The 22984-nt window shown below is 39.4% G+C and overlaps 1 protein-coding gene and 1 pseudogene across 5 annotated transcripts in view; one reads left to right on the plus strand and one right to left on the minus strand.

Moving 5' to 3' along the window:
• The window catches only part of HERPUD2 (HERPUD family member 2), a 170846-nt gene extending 150293 nt beyond the window's left edge, over window positions 1–20553 (plus strand). For 3 of the 4 annotated variants that reach the window (XM_030797471.1, XM_030797470.1, XM_030797472.1), the window contains 4 exons: window positions 14760–14882; window positions 17775–18098; window positions 18798–18915; window positions 19380–20123. In XM_030797471.1, coding sequence (XP_030653331.1) covers window positions 14760–14882; window positions 17775–18098; window positions 18798–18915; window positions 19380–19541 — 727 coding nt within the window. In that variant the 3' untranslated portion in view covers window positions 19542–20123. Of the gene's footprint in view, window positions 1–14759; window positions 14883–17774; window positions 18099–18797; window positions 18916–19379 lie in introns of all 4 variants that reach the window. The other variant, XM_003268819.4, reaches the window with a different exon arrangement.
• On the minus strand, window positions 6556–7464 carry LOC100585954 (annotated as a pseudogene). Its single transcript, XR_122025.4, has one exon. The product of XR_122025.4 is annotated as a 40S ribosomal protein S6 pseudogene (transcript).
• Window positions 20554–22984: the final 2431 nt, after the last annotated feature.

Raw genomic sequence — 22984 nt, forward strand, 5'->3', positions numbered from 1 at the left:
ATCGTACTTCTTTAATATCATTATTTTGAATTCGTTTTCTGGATTTCACAATTTTTTTTTTTTCACTGGAATCCATTGCTGGAGAATTACATTCTTTTGGAAGTGTCATATTTCCTTGCTTTTTCATGTTCCTTCTATCCTTATGTTGATATCTGTGCATGTGGTATAACAGTCCTTCAGTTTTTTGAATTTGCTTTTGTAGGGGGGCACTTTTTCCTAAAGATATGTCTATAGTGTTGTTTGGGTAGGCCACTTTGGCTTTGATTCTGTATGTATAACATAGTGTAGTCTCTGTATGAATTTTGTCAGGAACAGTGTCAGTAGTGTCCGATTTTCTCAGTGTCTTAGGGTGTGGTTTTTAGTGGAGGCTGTGGTGAGGTTTTGCTGGGGACAGGGGTGTCAGGTGGGCCAATCTTTAGGTCCCAGTGATGGCAGTGGTAGGCTGAGTATGCCTGTCCTTAGGCCCCAGTGTGGCATACGCTGGCACCAGTGTGAGATGATCCAGGTGGGCCAATTCTTGGGGGGCCTCCAGCCAGCTTGTTTGGATGCCATCAGTGACAGTGGTGGGCTGGGCAGTTTGGCCTGTCATCAGGCCCCTAGGCAGTGGATATGCCATGGATTATGGCAGTAGTAGTGGTGGGACAAACCTCTGGCTCCCAAGCAGTCTGTGGTGGTGTTGGTGATGACTGCAGTGGGTTGGGTGGGCCAGGTCCCAAGCCCACAGGTAGTGCATGCACATGGGTGTATGCTGTGGTAGTAGTGGCAGATTGGGTCCTCAGGCCTCTGGGAGGAGTACTCAGGTGCCAGCAGTTGTGGATGGTGCAATCCACAGACCCCTGGATGGCATGCTCAGCCACTGGAGGTGGGTGGAACTGGGCCAGGCTGACTTGATCTCAGGCCCCCTGGTGGTTTGTGCAGCTGCTGGTTCTGGTAGGCGAGGATGGTGTGATCCCCAGACTTCCAGTACAGTGTTTGGGAGATGCACTGCAGCCTGTTACTGGGAGGGCTGTGTTGCTTTCAGTGACAACAGTCGTAAATTGGTGTGGGGGGGGTACGCTTTGGTCTCAGATGGCAGCTGCAAGCTGGTAGCCTGTCCTCAGGGTGCTTGTAAATGCTCAGTAGCACCATTCACAGGTGTGGGGTTGCTGACGATGTCTTGCACTTTGGCCCAAGATACATCAGTTAGCAGCGCCACCTGGGAATGCACAGGGGATCTCAGTGAGGCTCCAGGGATGTGAGATACAGGGGTTCTTGGGCCCCAGGGCAGGATGCAGGCCACTGGGGGTTGGACTCTGAAAATGGTGCCTTGCTGTAGCTACTTAGGGCTTAGGAGGTGTGTGGGACCCATTGTGAACTCCTCTTGAGCAGTGCCTTCGCGTGGTCTCCTGTTAATCTCGGGACCCATGTGCATTAAGGGTCTGTCTTATGACTAGGATTACAGGAGTCTGCAGTGGGAATGTAGACTGCTGGGGGTCCCCACTTAACCTTTCCCTGCACTGGGGAGGCTTTCCAGGCCTTGCTTCCCTCTCCTTCCTTGCCTTAGGTGTTGCCTGTCACTTCTCTATTGAATTCCAGCTTTCTCCCTTAGGTGATCTACTGGAAGTGTGATCATCTACTCAGTATTTTTGTTCTTTTTTGTGGAGGAGGTGAGTTATCAGATGCCTGTAGTTAGCCATCATGAAGCCTCTCTTAGAATCCCTATTGTCTGATTTTTTAAAAGTAAAAATTTCTTGTAGCCCAGCACTCAGAAATAACCATATAAACCAAAAATAAAATTCTCAAGTCCCCCAACCATCTGAGTGGACCTCTCCTCTTAGCCCGGGCACTCCAGAGTGAACCTGAAAAACTGGTTCAGGCCATGATGGGAAGGGAGAGTGGGACATCCCTCATTATACCCTCCTCCCTTTTGGAATTCAGGAAAAGCCGACCAGCATTTAACATCAACACAGACCTTAAGTCTGATAAGAAATATTTACCATCTATTCTCTCTGAAGGCTGCTACCTGGAGGTTTATCTATATGATAAAACTTTGGTCTCTACAACCCCTTATCATAACTCAGACATTCCTTTCTGTTGATAATAATTCTTTCACCCAAGTGCCAGTAATATGTTTAAAAAATCTACCTATAACCTGGAAGCCCCTGCTTTGAGTTATCCTGCCTTTCTGGACCAAACCAATATATATTTCACATGTATTTGATGTCACATGTCTCCCTAAAATGTATAAAACTAGGGTATCCCCTGACCACCTTGGGCACATGTTCTCAGGATCTCCTGAGGGCTGTGTCACAGACCATCGGTCACTCGTATTTGGCTCAGAATAAATCTCTTCAAATATTTTACACCGTTTGACACTTTTTATTGACAACCATTACTAACATTTTAGTAACTATCCTTCTAAACACTTTTCTATGTATGCTTTTAAAATAGAAACATCATACTGTTCATTTTGTTTTGTAAACTTAAAAAAAAAACGTAATATAGTTTGGACATATTTCCGGGTCAAATATAAATCCACAACTTTTTTTTTTTTTTTTTCAGAGATGGAGTCTCGCTCTGTTGCCCAGGCTGGAGTGCAGTGGCACGATCTCAGCTCACTGCAAGCTCCGCCTCCCGGGTTCATGCCATTCTCCTGCCTCAGCCTCCCGAGTAGCTGGGACTACAGGCACCTGCCACCATGCCTGGCTAATTTTTTGTATTTTTAGTAGAGATGGGGTTTCATCATGTTAGCCAGGATGGTCTTGATCTCTTGACCTTGTGATCCGCCCACCTCAGCCTCCCAAAGTGCTGGGATTACAGGCGTGAGCCACTGCGCCCGGCCATAAATCCACAACATTTAAAGTCTGTATGATTTTTCTTTATGTAGATTTACTAATTTGTTCACACATATATTGATGGAGAACGTATTAGTTAGTTTTGCTGCATGCTAACCTCAAAATCTCAGTGGCTTACATTTTATTTTTCTTGTTCACAGATCTTTTAGTCACTGCTACAGCTCTTCCTTGGGTTGTTCAGGTCTGTTTCAAGTTTCTCATTCTCTGTAGATCAGTAATTTCGTGGCACACATTCTTCTCATGGCAAATGACAGGAAAACAAGAGGGCAAGCTAATGACTGAGCACATTTGAAGTCTTCTGCCTGTCACATTTACTAATACTACATTGGCCAAAGCAATCACATGGCCACTCTCAACAGCTCAGCAGCATTGAGAGGGAGAAGTGTTGCAGAATTACATCCGGTGCTGTGCTGGTAAATGCTTAACAGCTGGCTTTGTGGGTGAGGGAAATAAAGCCCTAGATTTGTAGCATTTGCTGATATCTCTGGTGTAAATACTCCCATCATGGCTCAGCAGTCTACTGTTATGAGCCAGGTGAGCCAGCGTAAACCAGCTTTGCTACTGCGGGGCAGATAGTATGCATGTATAATCCTGTTATAGAAGACTGAAGAATTGGGGCGATCTTTTACCATAAATATTTGGGTCAGTTTTTTTTCCCACGAAATATTACCATAATCAGCATTCTTAAATGTGTGTGCTTACATATTAGCAGTCATTATTTTAGGATAAATTGTGAGAAGGGGAATTCCTGAGTCAAAGTGTTCTTAAGACTTTTTGAGGCCCTTAAAGACTTGCAAAACTGCAGTAAAGTTGTACCAGTTTACTTTCTCAGTAACGTTGAAAATCCTGAGTCTCTTTACTTGTACAGATATGTACTTGCTAAAGTGATTAGTTGGGATGTCCTTGTTTTAATTTGAGACATGGTAAAGAGGCATTCTTTATGTTTCGTGAGTTGCTTATTTGTTGGTGTGGTGGTATCTTTAAAAATTCATTTACCACACTTTATCCAAAAGGATATTAATAACTAATACTTATTGAGCATTAGCAGAAGTTAGGCATTGTATTAAGTACCTATATGTGCCTTACTTCACTACATTTTATACAAACTCTGGTCTCGGCACTGTTACCTGCCACTTATGGATGAGGAGAATGAGACTTAAAGATTATGCAGTTTGCCTAAGTTCACAGTAGCAGAACTAGAATTCAAATCCATTTTTAACTTGGAGGCCTATATTCTTAACAGCATTGCTGAAGTGACTATTTTGTCTATCATTTGTTTCACTATTTTTTCCTGGGTTATCATTCGTATTTTGACTTTATTCGTAATGGTGGTGTCACACCTCCAACCACAATTCAAAACTTTTTTTCTGGTGAGATCTACCAGTCAGATTTTAAGTATTGGTGACTGTGTGAGCAAATCTATTTGCATGAAGACCCTGTGACTTCATTCAGTAAATGTTTACTTTAGAATCTGCTGTGTACTAGGCACTCAGGAGAGGAAAATGAATTCTGTTCTTTCTCACTGGAAGTAGGTCAGATAAGCAAATGAATTACCATCTGCTGATGGGCTGTCATGTCCTGGAAAAAAGTGCTGAGGGAGCCTGGAGGAGGGCGGGACTATCTCTGCTTGGAGGAGTGGGAAGGGTTTCAGAGGTGATAACATCTGAGCTGTCTTTAAGGGGGTTAATAGGGAGAACAAAGCAAGTGCAGAGTCTTGAAAAGGAGGCTTCTGGGAACACAGTGGGGATTCCATGAGGTTGCTGCTTGGTCGCTTGTATGGAGTGGTCGGGGAAGCAAGGCTAATTTAGCATGTTTCCTGTGAAAGTTTGTTCCTGAAGTTTCCGGTTCCTTTAATCTCTTCTCCTCTGTAATTTTAACTTTTTAAAACCTATGATGATTGTCTTTTGGTATAGCTTTCAAGTATATAATTATGAATGACAGTCTACTTCTTGATTTTTTTTTTCATAATTTCTATAGTACTCCAGTAATTTTATGTGTTTCAGTGAATTTGCCTTGCTCCCTTTTTTCTGTGTTTAGTTATTATCCTACAGTGCTAACTAGTATAGCCTATCTGAAAAGAAAAAAAAAAGCTGTCAGAACTTCTGCCACCAGCTGTGATTTCCTCCAGCTTATTTCAGCTGTTTCCTCATTGTGACTTTCCTAGGGGCAGAGGGAGAAACCAGGTTATTATCTTACTCAGTTTTCCTTGCATAAAGAATATGACATTTTCTATGGGGACAGGCATATTACACATTCCAAATAGTTACATGTTCCTCATGTTTCTGCTATTTTATTTTGCTTTTTGCCAAAAAAAGAAGACAATTAATTTAACATTTTGTATTTTCTTCCAGTATCCTTTCTTTCTTTCTTTAAATAGATGGGATCTCACTCTCTTGCCCAGGCTGGAGTGTGGTGGTGCCATCATAGCTCACTGCAGCCTTGAACTTCTGGGCTAAAGTGATCCTCCCACCTCAGCTTCCTGAGTAGCTGGGACTACAGACATGTGCCACCATGCCCAGCTAGTTGAGATTTTTTTTTAGAGATAGGGTCTCGTTATGTTGCTTAGGCTGGTCTCAAACTCCTGGCTTCAAGCAATCCTCCCATCTCAGCCTCCCAAGTAGCTAGGATTATAGGCTTGAACCACTGTGCCCAGCTCAGTATCCTTTATTTTGTAAATGTTTTTATTTAATATAGTTGAAATTTTTACTGTGTTGGTAACCTTACATGTTTTCGTTTAATGTTGAATAATCTTAAGTGGAATTTACAAATTACTAGATTAAATAGTTGCTTATAATCAGTATTTTATTTTCAATATTTTCTTTTTTTTTTTTTTTGGAGACGGAGTCTCCCTCTGTTGCCCAGGCTGGAGTGCAGTGGCGCAATCTCGGCTCACTGCAAGCTCCGCCTCCCGGGTTCACGCCATTCTCCTGCCTCAGCCCCGCCGAGTAGCTGGGACTACAGGCGCCCGCCACCATGCCCGGCTAATTTTTTGTATTTTTAGTAGAGACGGGGTTTCACCGTGATCTCGATCTCCTGACCTCATGATCCGCCCGCCTCGGCCTCCCAAAGTGCTGGGATTACAAGCGTGAGCCACTGCGCCCGGCCTTATTTTCAATATTTTCTTAATGCTCATATGAAGTTGTTCAGCACATATTTATTGTGCTAGATGCTAGAGATACAGTAATAATGGATAAAGCCTATTTCCTGTCCTTAGGAACACAGAGACTAGTCAGAGAGACAGTAGATTAAACAGGCAATTTATTTTTAAAATTATTTTCTAAGAGGTAATACATGTGAGTGGTACCATGTTCAAAACAAAACAAAACAAAAGTATATAAGAGTTTCATTTCTATGTCTTATACCACTTGCGCTCCTTAGAGGCAACCATTATTAGCTGTTCCCTTGTATTCTAGAGATAAAAATGTGCTTACACAAGTATGTGTGTATATGCATGCATGTGTACATGCATGTTTATTTTAACACATAATGGCATACTTTCTATACAGTAAGTCCTCACTTAAAATCATGATAGGGTCTTGGAAACTGCAACTTTAAGTGAAACAGTGTTAACAAAACCAACTTTTTTTTTCATTAATGTTATAAAAAAATGACATTATTCCAGGACCTGTTATACATCGTCTTGTTTAAAGTCACAGTTTCCAAGAACCTATTGACAATGGAAGTGAGAACTTACTGTAGACACTAGCCTATATCCTGTTTTTTCACTAAATATATTAATAACTGCACCACATTAATACACAAGAGCTGTCCCATTCTTTGTTTATATTTTTTAGTTTTTTTTTTTTCCCAAGTCTGATCTTTTTTCTTTGTTACTCAAAAAATCTTATTTCTGACTGGATTCAGACTTAGAAGTAGAAGCTCGCAGAGAGGAAAGTCTGCGTCTCTTCGCAATTTGTTCCTGGCACTGCTCCTTAGCCTCCTTCATTCTCTTGGCCAAAAGTTTGGCATATTCTGCAACCTCTTCCTTGTTTTTCTTAGTACGCTACTTCTTCAGAGCAATACGTCGCCGTTTGTGCTGCAGGACACGTGGAGTAACAAGACACTAAATCTTGGGTGCTTTGGTCCTAGGTTTCTTACCTTCTTTATTTAAGGGCTTTCTTACAACATACTGGCGGACATCATCTTCTTTAAAGAGATTGAAAAGTTTGCGGATTCTGCTAGCTCTTTTGGGGCCCAGGCGGTGAGGCACTGTAGTATCAGTCAGTCCAGGGATATCCTTCTCTCCTTTTTTTACAATAACGAAGTTGAGAACGCTCAGATTTACATCCACAATGCAACCACAAACTGATTTTCTGTTTCTTTCTCTGGTTCTCCTTGGTCTGTAACAGGAATGCCCCTTACTCAGTAGCAGGCGGACACGGCCATGGGTCAAGACACACTGCTTCGTGGGGAAACCTTGTTTGTCGTTCCCACCACTGATTCAGACCATATAACCCTTCCATTCTTCACCCAGAGCGTCAGCAGCAACTTCTGTGGCCATACGCTTCTCATAAAAAGTACGAAGTTTGCGTTCATCGTCCACTTCAATGAGTTTCTGGCAGCCAGTGGCTGGGAAGGAGATGTTCAGCTTCATCTTGAAGCAGCTGAACGCCTCCGAGGCACCACGGAAAAGAGCTATTTTTTAGTTTTTATTTTTATTTTGTTAGAGATGGGATCTCACTATATCGCCCAGACTTTCCTGAACTCCTGGGCTCAAGCAGTCCTCCTGCCTCAGCCTCCCGAGTAGCTGTGACTACAGGGAAGCCCAGTTGTCTCATTCTTTATTAATTGCACAGCATTCTATTATACAGATTACTATAATTTAGTGAACCAGTCCCTGCTGATGGATATTTAGGTTAAACAGTCAGTATTTTTATATACTGCTTTTTTATTTTTAAAGACTTTATTATACTTTTTAAACATTCACAAAGTACAGAAGATATTGTAATGAACCCCAGTGTACCTAATACCTAACTTCAACAATTAACAAATTACCATTGTTCATCTAGTTCCCCTTCTGTTTCCTTTTTTATCCTTGGGCTGGAGTTTAAAACAAAACGTAGACCTTATAATTTCATCTGTAAACAGTATGTATTTGTAACAGATATGGTAGCTATGGGCTTTAAAAAATCTTAATCACAATACTATTAGAAATCTCAACAAAACTTAAAAATCTTCAATATCATCTAGTATTCACTTTGTGTTCAGTTTTTCCTGAGTGTCTCAGATGTCTTTTTATAGTTATTGTGATTGAATCAGTATTTGAAGAGACTAACATAGTGCATTTGGTTGATGTTTCCTTTTTTTGTTGTTGTTGAGACAGAGCCTCACTGTTTCCCCCAGGCTAGAGTGCAGTGGTGCAATCTTGGCTCACTGGAACCTCTGCCTCCTGGGTTCAAGCGATTCTCCTGTCTCAGCCTCCTGAGTAGCTGGGACTACAGGCGCACATCTCCACACTGGCTAATTTTTGTCTTTTTAGTAAAGATGGGGTTTCACCATGTTGGCCAGGCTGGTCTCGAACTCCTGAGCTCAAGTGATCCACCTGCCTCAGGCCCCCATAGTTCTGGGATTACAGGCATGAGCCACCGTGCCTGGCAGGTTGATGTTTCTTAAAGCTTTTCTAATCTAATTCCCTTTTCCTTTCTTTTCTTACTTCATACTCTTTCTGTAGTTGTTCTGTGTTATTTCCCACAGTGGTCTAAATATAGCTAAGTTCTCATGGTGTCATTTAGCATTTTTCTGTATCCTATATTGCCTGTAAACTGGTAGGTAGATCTAGGGCCTGACTACATTCAATTAAGGTTCATCTTTTTTTTTTTTTAAAGCAATTATCCCATGGGTGGGTGGTGCTATGTATGTTTTGGAAAAAAGGAAAAAAAAAATCATGAGTTCATACCAATATTTCAAATTTAGGTTAAAAGTTAGAGTTTTCACAAATCATCTTTGGTATGTGTATTTATATATCTTCTATGCTAAAACATCCTAGTCCCTAATGAATTAGCATAATTACTTATTTGCTTTATCTGTATGTACATATGCTTATGTTTTTCAAATAGTTTTAAAATAGCAGTACTGTTTCCACTTTTGTAAGATCACTGAATGTGGTTTAAAACTTTTATTTTTCTTTTTGTATTTAGTATTTACCCTACTAGGGATAGTTAAAATATTGTTTTGAAGTCAGTAGAATAATTCTCTGTATGGTTATACTATTAAACTTGAAACTTTTTAGTTTTCTTTTTTACAGCTTTCTATTTTTTTCTTTTTAGTTTAGTTTTTTTATTTATATAAAACATTATTAATGTTCCAGTGTCAAAACAAGATACATTCAGAGAGGCTTATTTTCATTTTCTTCACTTGTCTTGTTCTCTTCCTTTCCATAATAATTTATTTTATTTTTATTATTATTTTTTCCATTGGTTTCTTTGTGGAAAATTCATGAAAGTGTGTGTGTGTGTGTTTGTGTGTGTACACACACATATATATGTATACACACATATAAATATATCCTCATTCTTATACAAATGTTATTATACATAGTCTTCTTAACATTGTTTTTCAACAAAATTTCACATAAATATCTAAGAAGTCACTCCATAGGAGTAGAGAGAGATCTTCATTCCTTTTTATAGCTGCATACTAATTCATTCAGTGTGTAAACTGTGACATCCAACCTCATATTGACAAATATTTGAGTTATTTACAGTCTTTGCTATTATAAATAGTGTTTTGATGAATAGTTTTGTGGAAACATCCCTTCATATTTTTGTTATATTTTGGCTTTGCTGTATTTAGGATAGATTTGTGTCTTAAAGTAGGAATGGGCCAAAGTAGATAGATCAGAGAGTAAATGCCTACATAGGTGTGCAGTTAAAAAGGCAGTTTCAACGTGGCGATTAAGTGCTATGATAACATTCTCTATTTTTAAAAAAATTAATGAACTATTGTCCCTGTCTCCAGTTCCTCTCTATTATTAGAGGACAGCGGGCTGGAAGTGGGAGTATGTATAAAGGTTTTATTAAAGGGCAGAGATGTGAAGTTTTTTCCATATTTCATATTTCTATAAGCTAATTTTCAAAAGCAGAATTACTTGGGCAGTTGGGCATAAGAGCAAAGCTTTTTAAAAAACTTTTAGGTTCATGGGTGCATGTTCAGGTTTGTTACATAGGTAAACTCGTGTCATGGAGGTTTGTTTTACAGATTATTTGGTCACTCAGGTACTAAGCCTAGTACCCAGTAGTTATTTTTTCTGATCCTCTCCCTCCTCCTACCCTCCACTCTCAACTAGGCCCAAGTGTCTGTTGTTCTCCTCTTTGTGTCCATGTGTTCTCATCATTTAGCTCCCACTAATAAGTGAGAACATGCGGTATTTGGTTTTCTGCTCGTGCATTAGTTTCCTAAGGATAATGGCCTCCAGCTCCATCCATGTTCCCGCAAAAGACATGATCTCATTTTCTTTTATGACTGTATAGTGTTCCATGGTGTATATGTACTTTTTCTTTATCCAATCTGTCATTGATGAGCATTTAGGTTGATTCTATGCCTTTGCTATTGTGAATAGTGCTTCATGAACATTCACATGCATATGTCTTTATTATAGAATGATTTATATTTCTTTGGGTGTATACCCAGTAATGGAATTACTGGGTCAAATGGTAGTTCTGTTTTTAGCTCTTTGAGGAATCACCACTCTGCTTTCCACAATGGTTGAACTAATTTACACTCCCACCAACAGTGTAGAAGCGTTCCCTTTTCTCTGCAACCTTACCAGCATCTGTTATTTTTTAACGTTTTAATAGTAGCTATTCTGACTGGTGTGATATGGTATCTCATTATGGTTTTGATTTGCATTTCTGTAATGATCAGTGATGTTGAGCTTTTTCTCATTTGCTTGTTGGCTGCATGTATATCTTCTTTTGAAAAGTGTGTGTTCATGTTCTTTGCTCACTTTTTAAATGTTTTTCTTTTCTTTTAAAATTGTTTAAGTTCTTTATAGATGCTAGATATTAGACTTTTGTCTGATGTATAGTTCGCAAATATTTTCTTCCATTCTGTAGGGTGTTTGTTTACACTGGTGATAGTTTCTTTTGCTGTGCAGAAGCTCTTAAGTTTAAGTAGATCCCACTTGTTAATTTTTGCTTTTGCTGCAATTGCTTTTGGCATCTTTGTCATGAAATCTTTGCCCACTCCTGTGTCCAGAATGGTATTACCTAGGTTGTCTTACAGGATTTTTATAGTTTTGAGTTTTACCTGTAAGTCTTTAAACGATCTTGAGTTGATTTTTGTCTATGATGTAAGGAAGGTGGGTCCAGTTTCAATCTTCTGCATATGACTAGCCAATTATCCTAGCACCATTTATTGAATAGTTTTCCCATTGCTTGTTTTTGTCAGCTTTATCAAAGATCAGACAGTTGTAGGTGTGCAGCCTTATTTCTGGGCTCTCTGTTTTGTTCCATTGGTCTGTGTGTCTGTTTTTGTACCAGTACCATGCTGGTTTGGTTACTGTAGACCTGCAGTAGTTTGAAGTCAGGTAACATGATGCCTCCATCTTTGTTCCTTTTGCCTGGGATTGCCTTGGCTATTCGGGCTCTTTTTTGGTTCCATATGGATTTTAAAATAGTTTTTTCTAGTTCTGTGAAAAATGGCATTGGTAGTTTCATAGGGATTGCATTGAATCTACAAATTGCTTTGGATAGTGTGGCCATTTTAATGATATTGATTCTTCTTATCCATGAGGTAGAATTTTTTTTCCATAAAGCGAAACATTTTTAAAGGTCTTTAATTTTGTAATTGTGTTTTAATGGCTTATTCCAATTTATACTGCCACCAGCAATCAAAGAGTTAAGTTTTACCTGTACCTCTTGCCAATAATAGATACTTTTATTTAATCTTTTCTACCTTGGCAAACAAACTTAAAAAAGCTATCTTTGGGCCGGGCGCAGTGGCTCACGCCTGCAATCCCAGCACTTTGGGAGGCTGAGGCGGGTGGATCACGAGGTCAGGAGATCGAGACCACGGTGAAACCCCGTCTCACTAAAAATACAAAAAATTAGCCGGGTGCAGTGGCGGGCGCCTGTAGTCCCAGCTACTCCGGAGGCTGAGGCAGGAGAATGGCGTGAACCCGGGAGGCGGAGCTTGCAGTGAGCCAAGATCGCGCCACTGCACTCCAGCCTGGGTGACAGAGCGAGCCTCCGTCTCAAAAAAAAAAAAAAAAAAAAAAGCTATCTTTGCTTTAATTAGTATTTGATATCCTAATGAGTACTGTTTCTATTAGTTGTTTATACAGAAAAGATATTAACTACAATTTATTGCAACATTTCTTAGCCATTTCTCTTTAAATTTTGTTGTCAAATATGTTGATTTTTTTTTTTCTGCTTTCTTCTGTTACTTAAGTTAGGAAAGTCCTTCCTCCAAAGAGTTGGTAAATAATTCTAGTTTCTTCTAGGCTATCTGTGGTTTAACTCTTAATACTTTATTTCAGCTCTCTTATTTGAATATATAGAATGAGATGAAGCTTTTAAACTCCTTTCCCCCACAGATTTGGTAATCTTTTTTCCTAGCATTAAATAACAATTCTCTTTAACTTGTTGTTTAATGATGCATCCTCTAAAATATATTAAATTCTTAAGTAATGTGTTTCATTGTATCTATTCCTATGTATTTTATTAATAACTTTATAATTTAGCATCAGATCCTTTATTCCTTGTTTCTGGAGAATACCAAATGCATACCATCTTGTCTGAGGGTAATGAACACAACTGAAAATTATAGTATGTCATCTTGGGCCTGGGATGTATTTGGCAATTATATCGTCCAGTAGTTTTCTAACTTATTAGGGAAAAAGGGAAGAATACTTTGGGGAGGTTATTTATTTATTTTGGCAACATATTTTCAATAATAACCTTATGTTCTCTGTATGTTTTGGGCAGCATGCAGTAGGGTGACATGGGAAGCTATAACTTTTTAAAAAAGTAATTGTTGGTGGCTTCTTCTTCTCCCTTGAGCTTTAAAAACAGTGACAAAGTCCGGCCTTCCCATTTTACAGTTGAAGTAACAGACTTGTTTGACATTCTTATTAATGATAGAGATTGGTGGAGATTTGCTTTCAAGGGGATGGGTTTTTTCATAATGGGAAATACTAATAAAATTTAAAATATACACCTAGATACAGCATATTGCTGTAATACTTGATTTAGGTAGTTTTATAGATTTGCTCAGAGATGCATCAGCTCCCTGGTGTAAATGCTGAGTTGTACAAAACAAATGTTTTTATAATACTTCTCTGCCTTAGTGGTATGGCCTTCTCTCCAGAGTTGATCACTAACTGACATCTTTTTAAAGGAATAGCTGGGTTGAGGTTTGCTTTTTTTGAGGTGGGGAGGTGCTGTGTCGTCTGTTGTCCCCTGTGTCCAAGAGAGCTGAAGTTTTTTCCCCCTTATATAGGACCCTATATGAGGGAAATATATATAAAATATTAGGAGATTGAAGGGTCTTTTGAGGATGGGACCCTATGTGGCTGCCACTGCTCCATCAAGAATAAGGGAAGTTCAGGTAATATGTGGGGAAGGTGATGCCTTACCTAGCACCAGGTTTCCTTAAGTATAGCCTGTTCATAAGGCTTAGCTCCCCAAGCTCTTCTAAGTTAGGTTTCTATAATCAATTATTACCAATCGTATGTGTAAACAGTCTTTAGAATATAAAATTACAGTGAATAATTTATTCTTGTCTCACTCTGGATAGACCAAACTAGTATCAGCTAAAGATAAAAATCAAGTAATGTGAAGAAGAGTTAGCAGATTCACAAAGAATTCTGCATTTACTTACCTGTTTATCTCTGTAGTTGTCTTGATATATGTGATTTTCTACAAATCTCACATTATACACTTTGGCATCATGTTTGGTGTTGGAATGGGGGTAAAAATAAAACTAGCTAACATTTCATGAATACAGGGTAAGAATCCTGTGAGGAAGATTCTATTATTAGATCCATTTTAGAAGTGAGGAAACTGAAGTATAGAGAAGTTAAATGTGACCTTCCACAAGTTTTACTAAATTAATAGAATTTGGCCAGGCGCAGTGGCTCATGTCTGTAATCCTACCACTCTGGGAGTCCAAGGCGGGCGGATCACCTGAGGTCAGGAGTTCGAGACCAGCCTGGCCAACACAGTGAAACCCTGTCTCTACTAAAAATACAAAAAAAAAAAATTAGCCAGGTGTGGTGGCACGTGCCTGTAGTCCCAGCTACTTGGGAGACTGAGGCAGGAGAATTGCTTGAATCCAGGAGGCAGAGGTTTCAGTGAGCCGAGATCACGCCACTACACTCCAGCCTGGGCGAAAGAGTGAGATTCCGTCTCAAAAAAAAAAAAAAAGAAAGAAAATTTTAACCTACTTTAAGAATGTATGTGTGAACATGTTCTACTAATCTTACCTCTTTACAGAATATTTTACAGGTTTTTGTAATGGTCTTTTTTATTTTACAGCTCATAGCTGCTATATTTTAATAACACTATTACTGATATAAAATATCATTTGTCTGTTTCACCATTCCCCAAAATATTTTGCCATGAAATTTATTTTAGGGCTTTGTTTCTTAAGGAAAATGTACTTAAAATGAAGGTATTTTTGGCTTCATGTAATGAAATGAGAAGATAATAAATGTTTAGATTGGATGTACATTTTGTGGTGTTTCTCTTTGTTTTCCCTTTAAAACTGGACTGAAATGTTAGTTATTCTATATAGTTGGGCCCCGGGTCAACTTATGTAAGACATATTGTCTTATTTGAAGAATTGTTGAAAATAAGTATTTTTCTTTTCAGTGAGATTTAAATATATTCTGTTAATGGTTGACTTGGGGTTCAGAAATGAAAATTTATAATAATACTTTTAGCTGCTAGAGCATTAGAAGAGCTCATTATTTATTTCTTGCAGAAATGTAGACAACCAGTTTCCTGGGCAAGCTGCTCCACCTGGATTCCCAGTGTATCCCGCATTTAGCCCACTGCAGATGCTGTGGTGGCAACAGATGTATGCTCATCAGTATTATATGCAGTAGTAAGTTATTCTAAGTTCATTTTTTAAGTTACTCACTGTGTTATTTGCTTTATTTTCTTTTTATCCTAAGTAAGTTGATTTTGCATTTCATTTGTTTGTGTATTTAATGTTGTTTTGACTAAAGGAAAAAGGATTCACCTCCAGTTCACATGAACTAACCCTGCCCTTGGCTCCTCCCTGTCTTCCCTAATTATATTTAGCAGTATTCAGATTTTTAATATAACATTTTATAAATTAAAGAGGAGAAAACTTAAGAACGTTTCACTGGAAGGCAGTACACGAAAAGTTAGTCAAATGAAAAAAGGAATAGAATCATGTCAGGGAGGCCATAGCTTATGTAGGGCTCAAGTGCAGCTAATATGCTTACTTGACTCTCAGAATTTAGTCCGTTTTGATTCTGGTCAGCATGGAACAATCCTAGCATTGAGGACAGTTTCTCAGCCTTCATTCTCCTCAACTCATTCTGCATTCATTTAACATTGATTAGCTTCTCTTACCATTCTTCTCTCCTTATTTCTGTGATTCTTTTGTCTTCCATATCTTTTTTATCTTTCTGATTACTCTTTCTGTGTCCTTTAATAGCTCATTTTATTAACATTTCTTTCTCAGTTCATCACATATTTGTTACTACGTGCTTCTCAGCACTCATAGTCGGTAGAGAGGACGGGATTTAGTTGTGGGGGTAGTTCTCTTGGATTTCTTTTTTGCATGGTCTTAGTTGTTAGCTCTCTGTGGATGAATCCTGGTTCTTCATCTCCTGTGCTTCATCCTGTGTCTCTGCTTTATTGTTGGAAGATTTCCATAGGGGAATGAGCCTTTACCTCAAATTCAGTACATCTAACATTCAATTCCTCTGTTCTTTAAATGTCTTCTCCTTTCTCACTTCTTCGTCAGTGATACTAGCTCTCTTCTTATTACCCAAGCTCTTAACCATAAACAGCTTTGATTCTGGCTTCTGTTATTCCTGAAAGCAGTATTTTATGAAGATGAGTTAATAGAGCTTTTGTCCTACCCCATATGCTACCTCCAATGTTTCACCCAGATCTTTTCTCATTCTAAGTCCACTTGACTTCAATAGCTCTTTCTCCTTTTAGTCTTTTTACTGTATTTCCTTATACTACTGCTGGGTTACATTTCTTTCTTTCTTTTTCTTTCTTTCTTTCTTTCTTTCTTTCTTTCTTTCTTTCTTTCTCTCTCTCTCTCTTTTTTTTTTTTTTTTTTGAGACAGAGTCTCACTCTGTTGCCCAGGCTAGAGTGCAGTGGCATAATCTTGGCTCACTGCAACCTCCGCCTCCCGGGTTCAAGTGATTCTCGTGCCTCAGCCTCACAGTAGCTGAGATTACAGATGTGTGCCACCACACCTGGGTAATTTTTGTATTTTTAGTACAGACGGGGATTTTGCCACATTGGCCAGGCTGATCTTGAACTCCTGACCTCAAGTGATCCATCTGCCTGCCTTGACCACCCAAAGTGCCGGGATTACAGGCATGAGCCACCATGCCCGGTTTGCCAGGTTACATTTCTTAATACATAATTAAGTCAGTCATTCCTGCAGCCACCCAGATATCCTCTGATTCTCTTGCCCACTGTGAAGTCTACATCCTTGTCCTTCCTCCAGACCTTTCCCCATAAAGCTAAGCTTCTTTATGAACCTCATATCCTAAGGCTCTCTTTCATAAGCCCTTGGCTCCAGGCAGGATGTTCATACCTTACATGTTGCCATGGTAATGGTTATCATTTGAGTGACTGCTTTGTGCTCAGTACTCTGCTGGATGCTGTACCCCACCTTGTCTCGTTTGTGAACCTCACAAGAACTGTGTAAGATAAGGGGGGCTTATTATGCTTGCTGCTAAATCATATACTCCTATGTGCATCATTTAACTTCAGAGCCTCAGTTTCTCCCCTTTAAAGTAAAGTAACTCACCTGTGTATCAGAATATTCATGAAGTAGGAAGTGTTTTCTAAACTAAAAAGCCCTATGCAGATACAAGGTATTAGCATACTGGCTTAAATAGGATTTTGTAGCCTGGGAACCATTTATTTAACTTTCCTGTGCTCTCTTGATTGTTAACTTCTTATTGTAGAAAAATTTAAAAACATAACAAGGTAGAGTAGTAAAAGGAATCCATGTGTACCTATCACCCAGCTTTGATATTTATCAATTCATGTCAGTCTTATTTTACAACTTTCTTCCTTCTGTTGGATAATTTAAAGCAAATCCAAGATATATTATCACTTTACTGGGAAATTTATTCTTTACTGGGAAATTTTAAGCAATCAAATTATAAGCAAACCTCAGAATCACAATTCTTTCTAACTTGACAAGGATCAGTGGTCCCCAGTTGGAGTTCTTCGAAATCAGTATTGGGGTGAAAGGGTTGTTATCTGAGATGTATTTAGGATTTTAGGATACTAATACAAATCATTTATCACTGACAGTAAACACACAGTATAATAATAGTATATATTTTTAGACAAGTCTTTCAAAACATGGGTCTGAGGAAGAGGTAGGTGGTGAGCTTGGGAGTATTCATCCCACATAGAATAACAAAAGGGGGCATTCATGAAAAGGTTTGGACATCTCATTAGCTTATAAGGTAATTGATTGAAAGAGAGAGGAGTGGTTAACATGGCTGCTCTCACGTCTTTTGCCTTCCCCTGTCATCTTACACTACCAGGCTGAGAGAACATCCTTTCCTGTGCGACATCTACCATCAACCTTGGCTCCACTTTTCCATTGGAATTTGTGCTTACCTAAGAAATGTGGTACAGGAGTTGGGATATTCCATATTAGGTTTATGAAAAATACAAATAGCTCCCCAAGAAGTTTAAAAAAATATGGTATGGTAAAATTTTTTTTCTTTTTAATATTTATTTTGGTGACTATTTCAGTCAAGCTGCAGTTTCAGCTCAGGCCACATCAAATGTCAACCCAACCCAGCCTACTACTTCACAGCCTCTAAATTTGGCACATGTTCCTGGAGAAGAACCCCCACCAGCTCCAAACCTAGTGGCCCAAGAAAATCGACCCATGAATGAGAATGTTCAAATGAATGCACAGGGAGGTCCAGTACTAAATGAAGAAGACTTCAATCGAGACTGGCTAGACTGGATGTACACGTTCTCACGAGCTGCGATTCTCCTTAGCATTGTATACTTCTATTCTTCTTTTAGTCGGTTTATCATGGTAATGGGAGCCATGCTACTGGTTTATTTGTGAGTGATGTTCATTAACTTTTTGTGGTTTAATTTCTGAAACTGTTCAGCACAGAATCTGGTGTAGGGTAGTCTGTTGTGAATGTTGAGTGAAGGAATATGAATGCTGGGCTTTAGATATCTGGCATGTTTTTGATGCCAAAAGCAAGGGCAGGTTTTGTTAAGTGAAAATGTTTATCAGAATTATTTAGAAGCAGATTTTTTGTTTACTGTATTTTATAAAAGTTGTTCATTCAGTGAGACATACTCTATCCATTATTTTGAACTTAAGAAGTGTATGATGCACTCCTGCATAAGGTCGTCCTCTTTCATTAGAATTACCAGTATTAAGTCTTATAGGTATAAGCCAGATTTTTTTCATAAGTAGACTGTTTTTCCACTGCTCCCTTGTCTCCAAGGAGCAAACAAATATCTAAGTTGTATTTCATTTTGAAAAATACCAGAAAAGATTTATGATACCTGATATGTTTTAATAACTAACATAGAGCCAGTGAAGTCCATGATAGAGATTTGGGTTGGTTTTGTTTTGCTGTCATTGCTTTGAAAAGGGTAGTTCCCTGTCCCGAAGTGGGAGATTTGGTCTTTTTATTTATTATAGTTCTAATCATTTTTCTCTTATAGGACACTAATAACATTTTATAGTGTTACAAATAAAAACAACTGTGACTTATTTTATTTTCTCTTTATTTTACTGACCAGACACCAAGCTGGGTGGTTTCCTTTTAGGCAAGAAGGAGGTCATCAGCAGGCTCCCAACAATAATGCCGAAGTTAACAATGATGGGCAAAATGCAAACAACTTGGAACTTGAAGAAATGGTATGTGATTGAAGCTTTTGTATACTTAAGATACTGAGATTTTTCCCAGCATGGTATGGTACCAACATGATGAAAGAATGTTGGGTGTTCCATAAGTATTTGTGAAATGGCACATGAAAGAAAGCTAACATATAAATTGTGGTGGTTTCATTTGGGAGAACTTAGAATATTATACCGAATCAGTCATATATTATAACTAAATGGGAAGAAGTAACTTTTTTTTTCTTGAAAATAGCCTAGAAATAAAATTATACACATGGTAAGAATTTATTGTATTGCATTGGCAGTTGTCCCCTTTAAACTGGAACAGTGAGGAATTTATCAATTTTGGCTTTAAAGATTTCTAATGACCACATACATACCACTTCATATTCCTTTGTTCTACAAAGAATTTAACTGTCTTCTATTATGAGCTAATGCTCGTTCACATCACTCAGGAGTATGTTTCTTGTTTTGCTTGAAAGGAGCGTCTTATGGATGATGGTCTTGAAGACGAGAGTGGAGAAGATGCAGGTGAAGATGCCAGTGCAATTCAAAGGCCTGGATTAATGGCTTCAGCTTGGTCTTTCATCACCACCTTCTTTACTTCACTAATACCAGAGGGGCCTCCCCAGGTTGCCAATTGACCTGAAAAACTGTGCCAGCTACAAGGAGAGTCTGACTTTAGGAAAGTGATTTAAATAACAGTGCAATTTCAAACAAATTTATAACTTTCTTTTGATCATCATGTACAGAAGTGTTTTTTTTCTTTAGGCTTCTCATGCATATGAATATTTTAAGCACAAATGGACTACTAAATGTCTGATTTTTTTTTTTTTTTTAAGATCCTAACAGAACATAGCGTAACAATATTGGTCTTCCAGGTGTTACTCATTTCAATTACGTGTAGTATACCAGGACAGACCTATTTTCATGTCTTATTTCTTTAAAGAGCTGCTTCATTGGCCGGGCACCATGGCTCACGTCTGTAATCCCAGCACTTTGGGAGGCCGAGGCAGGAGTTCGAGACCAGCCTGGCAAACATGGCGAAACCCTGTCTCTACTAAAAATACAAAAAAATTAGCTGGGTGTGGTGGCACACGCCTGTAATCCCAGCTACTGGGGAGGCTGAGGCAGGAAAATGCCTGAACCCAGGAGGCAAAGGTTGCAGTGAGCCAAGATTGGGCCACTGCACTCCACCCTGGGCAACAGAGTGAGACTTGGCCTCAAAAAAAAAAAAAAAAAAAAAGAGCTGCTTCACATAAAAATGTCTATAGCTAGTAGCCCAGCCCTTTAATGTTTAATTTGAATAAATATATCTATTTTCTGTGAATTATCTCGAAAGTTTTAAACAGAATGACCTCATAGTTTTTGAAAAGAATTATTATTTACCTAAAATGTGCTAGTAGCATCTTGCCCAGCCATAAAGCAATAAACTTCTCAGTAATCTTAATTTTGACATTTGAATAAATAATGGAAACTTTCTATTTTAAGGGCATGTATCCCATCAATTGGAATCAGTACCTTAACAGAAAAAGGCAGCTCTTCAATGGAATTAACATGATATAAAATGTTTGATATAGGCAGTACTTTTATAAAAAAAGATATGCTGGAAATTGCTCCGTGTAATTTTTTAAATAAAAAGTCAATTATGGTAAACAGTTTTATGGGATATTTGTTCAAACTCTTCACCCATTACATGCAAAAATTTATGTAAATTTTAGTAGTTGTTTGGAAGGGTTGCTGAAGTCTTAAAGGTCATTTACACCTCTTTCCATTCCAGATGGATATCTCCTAGTTAGATTGTCTGAAACCTCATTAGTTTATTTAAAAATCCCTTTGAAAGCTTTTTTCGGGGGGTGGAGCCAAGATGGCCAAATAGGAACAGCTCCGGTCTACAGCTCCCAGCCTGAGGGACACAGAAGATGGCTGATTTCTGCATTTCTGTTTGAGGTACTGGGTTCATCTCACTAGGGAGTGCCGAACAGTGGGTGCAGGACAGTGGGTGCTGCGCACCGTGCGCCAGCCGAAGCAGGGTGAGGCATTGCCTCACTTGGGAAGCGCAAGGGGTCAGGGAGTTCCCTTTCCTAGTCAAAGAAAGGGGTAACAGACAGCACCTCGAAAATCGGGTCAGTCCCACCCTAATACTGCGCTTTTCCAACAGGCTTGGAAAACAGCACACCAGGAGATTGTGTCCCGCACCTGGCTCGGAGGGTCCTATGCCCACGGAGTCTCGCTGATTGCTAGCACAGCAGTCTGAGATCAAACTGCAAGGCGGCAGCCAGGCTGGGGGAGGGGCGCCCGCCATTGCCCAGGCTTGCTTAGGTAAACAAAGCAGCCAGGAAGCTCGAACTGGGTGGAGCCCACCACAGCTCAAGGAGGCCTGCCTGCCTCTGTAGGCTCCACCTCTGGAGGCAGGGCACAGACAAACAAAAACTCAGCAGGAACCTCCGCAGACTTAAATGTCCCTGTCTGACAGCTTTGAAGAGAGTAGTGGTTCTCCCAGCACGCAGCTGGAGATCTGAGAACAGACAGACTGCCTCCTAAAGTGGGTCCCTGACCCACAAGCAGCCTAACTGGGAGGCACCCCCCAGTAGGGACAGACTGACACCTCACTCGGCCAGGTACTCCTCTGAGACAAAACTTCCAGAGGAACTATCAGACAGCTGAATTTGTGGTCTCATGAAAATCCGCTGTTCTGCAGCCACCGCTGCTGACACCCAGCCAAACAGGGTCTGGAGTGGACCTCTAGCAAACTCCAACAGACCTGCAGCTGAGGGTCCTGTCTGGTAGAAGGAAAACTAACAAACAGAAAGGACATCCACACCAAAAACCCATCTGTACATCACCATCATCAAAGACCAAAAGTAGATAAAACCACAAAGATGGGGAAAAAACAGAGCAGAAAAACTGGAAACTCTAAAAAGCAGAGCACCTCTCCTCCTCCAAAGGAACGCAGTTCCTCACCAGCAACGGAACCAAGCTGGACGGAGAATGACTTTGACAAATTGAGAGAAGAAGGCTTCAGACGATCAAACTACTCCGAGCTACGGGAGGAAATTCAAAACAATAGCAAAGAAGTTAAAAACTTTGAAAAAAAATTAGACGAATGGATAACTAGAATAACCAATGGAGAGAAGGGCTTAAAGGAGCTGATGGAGCTGAAAGCCAAGTATCGAGAACTACGTGAAGATTGCAGAAGCCTTGGTAGCCAATGCAGTCAACTGGAAGAAAGGGTATCAGTGATGGAAGATGAAATGGATGAAATGAAGCGAGAAGGGAAGTTTAGAGAAAAAAGAATAAAAAGAAACGAACAAAGCCTCCAAGAAATTTGGGACTATGTGAAAAGACCAAACCTACATCTGATTGGTGTACCTGAAAATGATGGGGAGAATGGAACCAAGTTGGAAAACACTCTGCAAGATATTATCCAGGAGAACTTCCCCAATCTAGCAAGGCAGGCCAACATTCAGATTCAGGAAATACAGAGAACGTCACAAAGATACTCCTCGAGAAGAGCAACTCCAAGACGCATAATTGTCAGATTCACCAAAGTTGAAATGAAGGAAAAAATATTAAGGGCAGCCAGAGAGAAAGGTCGGGTTACCCACAAAGGGAAGCCCATCAGACTAACAGCTGATCTCTCAGCAGAAACTCTACAAGCCAGAAGAGAGTGGGGGCCGATATTCAACATTCTTAAAGAAAAGAATTTTCAACCCAGAATTTCATATCCAGCCAAACTAAGCTTCATAAGTGAAGGAGAAATAAAATACTTTACAGACAAGCAAATGCTGAGTGATTTTGTCACCACCAGGCCTGCCCTAAAAGAGCTCCTGAAGGGAGCACTAAACATGGAAAGGAACAACCGGTACCAGCCACTGCAAAAACATGCCAAATTGTAGAGACCATCGAGGCTAGGAAGAAACTGCATCAACTAACGAGCAAAATAACCAGCTAACATCATAATAACAGGATCAAATTCACACATAACAATATTAACTTTAAATGTCAATGGGCTAAATGCTCCAATTAAAAGACACAGACTGGCAAACTGGGTAAGGAGTCAAGACCCATCAGTGTGCTGTATTCA

This window comes from Nomascus leucogenys, chromosome 17 (genome assembly GCF_006542625.1).
Source record: "Nomascus leucogenys isolate Asia chromosome 17, Asia_NLE_v1, whole genome shotgun sequence".
NCBI classification, from domain to species: domain Eukaryota; kingdom Metazoa; phylum Chordata; class Mammalia; order Primates; family Hylobatidae; genus Nomascus; species Nomascus leucogenys.